At 37.8% G+C, this 8,918-nt stretch overlaps 1 protein-coding gene and 1 long non-coding RNA gene across 2 annotated transcripts; one reads left to right on the top strand and one right to left on the bottom strand.

The window, feature by feature from the left end:
• Nucleotides 1–809: 809 nt before the first annotated feature.
• Nucleotides 810–2,473, bottom strand: LOC149752811 (uncharacterized). Its single transcript, XR_016396390.1, has 2 exons — nt 2,335–2,473; nt 810–2,231 (listed from the first exon to the last, which is right to left on the bottom strand). It is a non-coding gene; the product is annotated as an uncharacterized LOC149752811 (long non-coding RNA).
• Nucleotides 2,249–8,455, top strand: LOC103698501 (putative glutathione S-transferase parA). The gene is made up of 2 exons (XM_039131969.3): nt 2,249–2,958; nt 7,840–8,455. Exons 1-2 carry the CDS (start codon nt 2,638–2,640, stop codon nt 8,182–8,184), a joined length of 666 nt encoding a protein of 221 aa, XP_038987897.3. The 5' UTR covers nt 2,249–2,637; the 3' UTR covers nt 8,185–8,455.
• Nucleotides 8,456–8,918: the final 463 nt, after the last annotated feature.

Genomic DNA, 8,918 nt, shown 5'->3' with positions numbered 1-8,918 from the left:
TATATTAGTCGGTGTAAAAATTTCTATCCATATTCGATTCATTTTTATATTTATTTTGTTTGACGAATATAGATACAGATATGAATATTAGTTATATACAAAAATTTATATCAATACTTGTTTTAAATAGATACAAATATAAGTCGGATAATTAAATTTTATGGCAATAAAATCAAAAATATAACTAAGTGGATGGTTAATTAAGCTAATAGTATATTAATATGGCCATATATATTTTTTTTTAAAAGTTCATAAATGCTATATAAATTTTAAAAATGTTACAAAGAGAATCAGATATTCGGATATAGATCGGATAGTTATTTATCTATATCTATATTCATTTTAATTTGATATATGTATATTAGTCGGATGTTCAAATTTTTATCTATATTCAAATATATTCGGATATGAAAATAGATCTAACTTAATATTATCCGGTTCATTTTCACCCTTAATAAGAAGCACCAAGATTCCAAGAACTGAAAAGCATGAGGACTCTGTCAATGATTGCTCCTCTCATTAAAGGTGGGGATCCCTTGATTCAAAAGAATTTTAATAAGTTCTAATTTGATATGAATCCATAAAGGCCTCAACATTCTTAAGAGCATGGCTTCCTTTTCTGTTGAAGATGATCTTTCTATAAGAATTATGATGTACCATGTCGTGATGTTTAAAAATTTGATACATGTTGAATAAGTCTAATGATGGATCACTGCAAAAAGAGCTGCAAATAGATTTGATTGACTAGACGCTTGACTCGATCACGCCCCATCCATATTTGAAAACCCATGGGTTGGGCTGAATTCAAAAATTGCACTTGATCTACATTTTGGGTCAGGTTTGGATCTTGTATTTTCAACTAAAATTTGACATGATTCGGCTTGTATATCATTTGGATCTAATTTGGATCAACAAAAAATGAGCATGATCCGACTGTTTCTAAAATCTCTAATCATATAAACCTTCTTCTCTTTAATTCTAAATATTTTTTTCAATTTATTGAATGAAAAAATTTTCTTTTCATATGACCAACTACATCTCCTCTCATCTATTTGCACTTAATTATATGTAAACATTCATATTTCATTGTTATTTTAGTGGATTATTATTTATAATGCTATACATATTTTAAAAAATCATAGATTGTAAATTTAAGAATGATTAGTTACTCTGATGAAATTAAAACTTTTGAAGAAAATTAATTTAAATTAGTTTATTTTCATTTTCTTTAAATTGTTTACCATTTTATATTTAATTATTATATTTCAACTATAAAAGAATAGCCAGAAATTTGACTCAATTTGCAAATCCGACCTTAAAGTAGGGTTGAGTCGGGGTCATACTTAACCCCGATTTGACTTGAATAACTTTCTGAGTCTAAAATCTTTTAATGGACTGATTGAGTTTGGATCTAAAATTGTAATCTGAATACAAAAATCGGGTTGGGTCAGGATTAACTATACTCAAATCCAGTTCCACCCTTTGCATCCTTAACTTCAAAATTAACTTTAATTTGTGATCAAAAACATAAAATCCATTCTAGACCTATAGCATTAAATCAAAAACTATGATGGGTGCATCCAGCCATATCCACATGCCTACTAGGGGACTCCTTCAAGGTTGATATCTTTTTTGTCATCCAGTGTGATTGATCAAGCCTTACTATACACGATCACTATCTCACTCTTCCTATTTACATTTGGGATCATGACCTGGCCACTTTTTTTATGTTTTACTCGCAGCTTCGTGCGGATTTGCATTCGTTGAACTTTCGCAGTTTCAACAAGGTACGTTTCTGTCGGCTCAATGCAGCATCGTTACCCCTCTCACCGGTTCCCAACTTATATAATAATATAATAAAAAAATTAACTTAATAAAAGATGAGAAAAGTTGGGCTGTGCTCCCGCCGATGTAAATAAAAAAAAGAAAAAAAAAAAAAAAAAGAGCAAGCAAGCGACCTTTGGTCTAAACCAGAGGCGGTGAAACAAAACGGGCCCCTTGGTTCGTGATTCTTCGACGCCGGCAGGGCCCAGACGCCCCCCAAAACGACCGTTCGAGGCCGAGCGGCATTCGCTCGTCGACTTGCAACAACCCGATCACGCCGTAGAAGAAATCCCACCTCACTGCCGACGCCATGCCTTCTCAAATCTCAACCCTCCATCGTCCTTCCAACGGTGCTACCCTCCCCACCCCCATGACGCACGGCATGACACGTTCCCACTCGGAACTCTCTGGAAAGCAGTACCACATCCCAATGAGGAACGAAATTAAAAAAAAAAAAAAATCACCCATTCGAGATTTTACGAGGGACTTCCACGAGAAAGAAGGATTCACCTTCCTTCGCGTGAATCCACCGTTGGATCGCGCAATGATTGCTTTGAGAGCTGTGCTATCGCGATCTGACGGGCGACGTCGCGCTGGGTACAACCCAAATCCATTTTTGCATCCCCACAAGAATAGGAAAGAGATGACGTGAGATGTTACCTCACTCATCGTCACCTGATCCCATCTCATCTCTCTCTACATAAACCCTTCCGGGCCAGCCAAAGGAACCAAGGAAGCCATCTCAAACGACAGAGAGAGAGAGAGAGAGAGAGAGAGAGAGAGAGAGAGGAGAAGAGTATAGTGGAGAGAACGATGGCGACGGCGGAGAAGGGGGTGGTGCTGCTGGACTTTTGGGTGAGTATGTTCGGGCAGCGATGCCGGATCGCGCTGGCTGAGAAGGGGGTGGAGTACGAGTACAGGGAGGAGAATCTTGGCGATAAGAGCCCGCTGCTGCTGAAGATGAACCCCATCCACAAGAAGATCCCGGTGCTCATCCACGACGGCAAGCCCGTCTGCGAATCCCTCATCATCGTCCAGTACATCGACGAGGTCTGGACCAACAACCCCCTCCTCCCCTCCGATCCCTACGAACGCGCCAAGGCTCGCTTCTGGGCCGACTTCGTCGACAAGAAGGTAATTATCATACGTTTAATTTCCTCGATTTGAATTTTTTTTTTTGTTTTTGGTCTTCATTTTTCTTTTTCTGTTTTTCTTTTTCCTGGTTGCGATGTTGATGTTAGTGGTCCGATTACTGGTACCGGATACCCAGAGTTTTCTAGTAGCGGTCCCCTAGTATTGTCGCATTCGTTTCGTGGATTTATGAAGGTGGTGGGAACCACTGGATACCTCCAAAAGGATTTTTTTTAATGTGTGGGGCCATATGTTCTTCTAGTCATGTCCTTAATAATAGACCCATGAACAATTCAATTGGAAAAAAGAATTGTTTTTTTGTAAAATTTGGAAATTTAAAGCACAAAGGTCGGTAGAAAAAGTATTCAGATTGATCTTACAACGGATAGATATTAGAGAAAAGTTGCTTCATAGATTTGATTTTGCTAAGTCGTCTTTTTAAGTTTAATTGAACCCCAAAAAAAATGTTTAAAAAAAAATAAAAGTTATAGATGAGGATACGGTAAAATAAAAAGTAAAAAGAGAAAATTACAAATTTTTTCTTAAATTAGAAATAAATTATATTTACATTTAATAATTTAAAAAATTTATCTAAAATTTATTTTTATCTAATTTAATCTATAACTTAACAAAATATTAATCAAATCGGTAATTTTAAATGGGATCCAAATGTCATATTAGAAAACTTTCAAAAATAATAAAAATAAATTTAAGTAAAATAACAACAATTTGAGGACATAAAAAAAATATGTGTTTTTTTTCTGCATGAAAGCAATTTTCATTTTTTATGGGAGATAAATTTTTGATTTTACTTGGTGTAAGTATAGTTTTTACGGGATGTAAATATAATAAACATAAACTTTAAAAGGGGTTTTTATAATATATTCAAAAAAATATTCATTTGATATGTTATTGATTACCACATAAGAGAGTGCGCATGCTTATTAATTCAGAGTAACGTGGAGATTATTCCAGGAAAACCTGGTTATAGTATACGGCATTGTTTATTAAGTTAGGATGTTTGTTTTGCGTAGGATTGCTGGTACGTATGTAGAGATGGGCACTGGGCCGGGCCGCCCATGGCCAGGCACGGCCCGCTTGCTACAGTAACGGGCCGTGCCTAGCACGACCCATTAAAGGGGGCCGGGCTGGGTTACCACTTTTTGGCCTGCGGGCCGAGCCCGGCACGACCCATAAGGGCCTAGGCTGGCACGACCCATAAGGGCCTGGGCCCGGGCCCGGCACGGCCCGCGAGCCAGCCCGGAACGGCCCATAAGGGCCTGAACCGGGCCTGGGCCGGGCCAGGCACGGCCCCCTTTAAAATAAATGAAAATAATTTTTTTTAATAAATTAATAAATATTGAAAACTAAGAATTTATTAATATAAAGCCACCTTAATGGTGGGGGGTTTGGCATAGACCCCTACCAGTTTATTAATTTAAATCAAAATGGTACATGAAGGGAGGTTTGGACCTTGGTCTGACCTCCAGAATACAATAAGAAAGGAGAAAAAATAGAGATGACTCACTTTAACAATTAAAAAAATAAAAATGTACAATTATAAAAAATTAAGAAATCTTACTAATCATCAGTGATTCAGTATTCACTATTCAGTAGTGTTTGTATCATCATCATCAGAGGATGTTGTATTATATCCACCTTTATCTTGAAGTCTCGCCTCAACATCCAACCAATCTTTGAAGCAGAGAAGCATCTTAACCGTTTCGCCAGTCATCCTATTTCTTTTTTCGTCAAGAACACGCCGACCTGCACTAAAAGCGGATTCCGATGCTACTGTGGACATCGGCACAGCTAAAATATCGTGTGCAATTGCAGACATAACAGGATATTGATTTTTAACACTCTTCCACCAAGATAATACATTTAGACTCTCTATTTGATTTTCATCATATGCAGACTGAAGATCATTTCGTAAATAAAATTCTAGTTCACTACTTAAAGATGAAGAAGATGAAGATGAACTTGAAGTATGTGTGTTTTCTCTGTGCAATAAATGAAAAAATAAATGACGGACGAGAACTACTAGAAGAAGAAATAGAGCTTTGTACGGAGAATCTAGATCCACGAATTTTTTTATCATATATAGCATAAATATCATAAAGAAGTTGTTTTACCTCAATTTTAGCAGATTCAGGATCTTGAATCATATTTTCACAGTATGCATCAAGTAAAATTAGCACGCCATTCAATTTAACTCTTGGATCAAATACAACAGCTAAGTTATGCATAGGACATATCTTGTCCTAATACTCATTCCATTTAGATTCCATTTGTTCAATAATAGGCATTAAAACTCATATCTATGTTCTGCAAATTTTTGACTAATTATATATGCTTGTTGTAAAAATTTACATGAAGTTGGATAATAAATACCAGAAAGAACATTAGTAGCATTATAAAAACTAAGCAAAAAATCTTCCAAAATTTTTTCTTTATTCCAATCAGTTTCAGTTAATATAAAGCCTAATCCACGATCATTAATATATGCACTTAATAAGTTTTTATATGGGTATGTATCATGTATCATGCTATATGTTGAGTTCCAACGAGTAATTACATCAAGTTTAAATTTTTTAAAACGTTTACCATGATTTATACATAGTTCCTTACATTCTTGAAGTCTTGATCTTGAAGCATGAATAAAAGAAACTGCATTTCTAATTTTTGAAATCACATCTTGAATCATGCCCATGCCAGCTTGAACAGAAAGATTTAAGATATGACATGCACATCTAATATGCAATAAATTTTCATTTAACATGGGATGCAATGAGTTCTTTAATAATGTAACAGCAGAATTATTATTAGATGCATTATCAAAAGTAATAGACATAATTTTATCATTAATATTATATGAACATACAGTTTGATAAATGGCATTTGAAATTTGTTGCCCAGAATGTGGAAAATCAAAAGCACGAAAAGCAAGAATACGTTTATTTGATTGCCAATCATTATCAATATAATGAGCAGTAATGGCAATAAAACAATTACTATCTACAGATGCTGACCAAATATCAGAAGTTAATGAAATTTTTACATTTAAAGTAGAGAGTGTTTCAATTAAAGTTTGTCTCATTGCTAAAAAGTTAGTCATAGCTACTCTTCTAAATGTACGCCTACTAGTTCTTTTGTAAGCAGGTTGTAGGTTTAATTGAACATATTCTTCAAAATTAAAAGATTCACATAAACTAAAAGGTAATTCATCCTTAACTATCTATTTTACAAGTGCTTTTTTTTTGATTTTCATGATTATATGCAAAATTACCTACAAGTGATCCCCCTTGTATATTAAGGGTACTTTGAGCATGAGCATCATACATCCTATGACTCTCTTGATGTCTTTTTAAATGGCTTGTTCCCCCACTACTACTACAACTATAAAGTTTGGCACATTTTTTATATTTTGCTTTCCAGACTCCATAAACCATAATTCTAACAAATTCATTCCATACAGCACTAGTTCTCTTACGAGAAGAGGTTTGATCTTCACTCGGTTCACTAGTTCTAGAGGAACTAGGAACATGGGGTTGGGGATTAGTTTCTTCTCCCTCAGAAACAGGAGGAATGCCAAAATGACTTTCCTCAAAAGATGACATATCTAAATTGATGAATGCAAAAAATAAAAACTAACTACAAGGAGGAATTGAGTAGAGAGTCAGAGGGCAGAGGTAGAGCCGAGATTCTGAGCTTCCTCTTGTGCTCTCAACAGGAGTGACCTTCTCTTCTCAACAGGAACCTCCTCTTGTATAGCACTTGAACACTTGCTAAATGCAAACTAAAAATTAAATTGCTAGAAGAGCACTTTAGAAGAGAGAAATAGTAGTAGTAGAGAAGGAGAGAATAGTTGGTTTGGTGTGGTGAGAATGAGGGAGGAAAAGAGTATTTATAGGACTTCAAAAATTTTTTCCCCAAAATACCCCTCAAATTAGCCGTTTTTGGACTGTTGGGAGGGGTATTTTGGGAAAAAACCAAAAAATAGTCGTTGGAAACGGCTATTTTCTTCCCCCCTGCCAGACGGGCCGTGCCAGGCACGGCCTGTAACGGGTCCAAACAGGCCGTGCCAGGCATGGCCCGAACAGGCAGAATTTTTCTGCCAGACGGGCCGTGACGGGCCGTGCCTGGCACGGCCCGTCTCGTGCCGTGCCGGGCCTGGCCCGCCAATTCACGGGCCTAGGGCCAGGCCGGGCTTGGGTTTTTGGCTGAGCGGGCCGTGCCCGGCACGGCCCGCTAACGAAACGGGCCGGGCCAGGCACGGCCCGTTTAGTCCGTGGCCCGGTGGGCCTGGGCCGGGCCAGCCCGGCACGGCCCGATGCCTATGACTATACGTATGGAAATATTCTTGTACTCGGTATATTTTTCTTGTTTTATTTTGTTCACCAACTTATTTTTAGACATTTGATAAAGTTCAAGCATTGCCTGAATCCTTAATTGTAACTGGAAACCTAGACTTGCGAAACCTCAAGGGCTCTCTCTGTGAAGGTGAAGCTTGAAAGGGTCTTTGTCTGACCATTTGCTGATTAAGTGTGAGCAAACTCAATAAATTTCTTGATAATTTTATGATATTTAATGCCCTTTTTACTAGCTGGGAAGCGACCATCCTAAATGGCATCCACGTGACTTCTGATATTGGAGGGTCCATGAAGCCTATCTCCCTGTGCAGAGAGCTGGCATGACATCCTAATACAATCTTGCCATACCTTTATTACTTGTTTCTATTTTTTTTTTGCTTTTCTTCTCTCCTGTACAATGAATGATGCGAAGAAGACACAATGACAAAGTATATAAGATTTGCCTGTCCTCCTTCAGATATCAATCTCTGTGTATAAAAGCATGACAAGCTTGGGTTTGTTCTGTTTTTAGGTCTATGACTGTGGGGTAAAGCTTTGGAAGCTCAAGGGGGAGGCACAGGAGGAGGCCAAGAAGGAAATGATTTGGATATTGAAGCTTTTGGAGGGTGAGCTGGGAGACAAGAAGTACTTTGGGGGAGAGACCTTCGGCTTTGTGGATATATCGTTCGTGCCCTTCACGGCCTGGTTCTACACCTACGAGACCTGCGCCAACTTCAGCGTTGAGGAGGAGTGCCCTAAGCTGGTGGCCTGGGCCAAGAGGTGCATGGAGAGGGAGAGCGTGGCCAAGTCCGTTTCTGATCCCCATAAGGTCTACGAGTTCGTAGGCGTCCTCAAGAAGAAGTTTGGAGTGGAGTAAATTAATAATGATAATAATAATAATAAAAACATGCTATATGGATGGAAGGGGAGATAAAAGAGTCCATGGTTTAATTAGGAGTAGGAGTTCATTGAAAGTTAATTTGTTATGTTTGCTTTGTGTACGTGTGCGTGTTTTTTTTGCACCTTCTTTTGAGCTGTAGTAGGTGTTTGGAGGCTGGACGCGGGCAATTCATGTTGCCTCTGTCCGTCGACAGCAGTGTGGTCCTTCGCTTCTGAATAAAATAATCTGTTACATTGTCATATTTCAATTTAGTCTGTGCCATGAATTGATTGCTAACATTGTTAAATAGGTGTGGAATCCTTGGGCCTTGGTCCTGGGTAGGTAAACTACGCTTATTTTGATCTGAAGAAGGGGAGAGATTGGATAAGCCAGGATATGAATATCGCATACAGGCTGGTCTGTGGTCGGAACGAACTCTGATGAATAGGCTGGCTTGAACGGTGTACATATCCATCCTAATGAGTTTTCTTCCCAACGAAGCAACCATGCAGTGTTAAATATTAGGCTTGATGCTGTAGAAGCCTTTGATGAATATAAACGAAACATTTTACTTTGATGGTAGTGTTTTGAATGGAGAGATGACTGGGGTGGAGCCAGCTATGTTATAAAAAGTACAAGTGGAGTCTTGATTACGGAGTTAGCTTGTTTAATGCTACAGTTCTAATGGCAGCATTTTAAGATGTATTTTATGCTCTAAGAATTCTGAAAGA

This window comes from Phoenix dactylifera, chromosome 9, assembly GCF_051530095.1.
Source record: "Phoenix dactylifera cultivar Ajwa chromosome 9, Ajwa_hap1_PhDact_Kaust_v1.1, whole genome shotgun sequence".
In the NCBI taxonomy this organism is placed as follows: domain Eukaryota; kingdom Viridiplantae; phylum Streptophyta; class Magnoliopsida; order Arecales; family Arecaceae; genus Phoenix; species Phoenix dactylifera.
This window is presented reverse-complemented; position numbering and strand designations above follow the sequence as displayed.

Coding starts and splice junctions, on each gene's coding strand:
- LOC103698501 (XM_039131969.3), top strand. CDS start 2,638: ATGGCGACGGCGGAGAAGGGGGTGGTGCTGCTGGACTTTTGGGTGAGT. Junction 2,959..7,839: donor CCGACTTCGTCGACAAGAAG/GTAATTATCATA, acceptor TTCTGTTTTTAG/GTCTATGACTGTGGGGTAAA.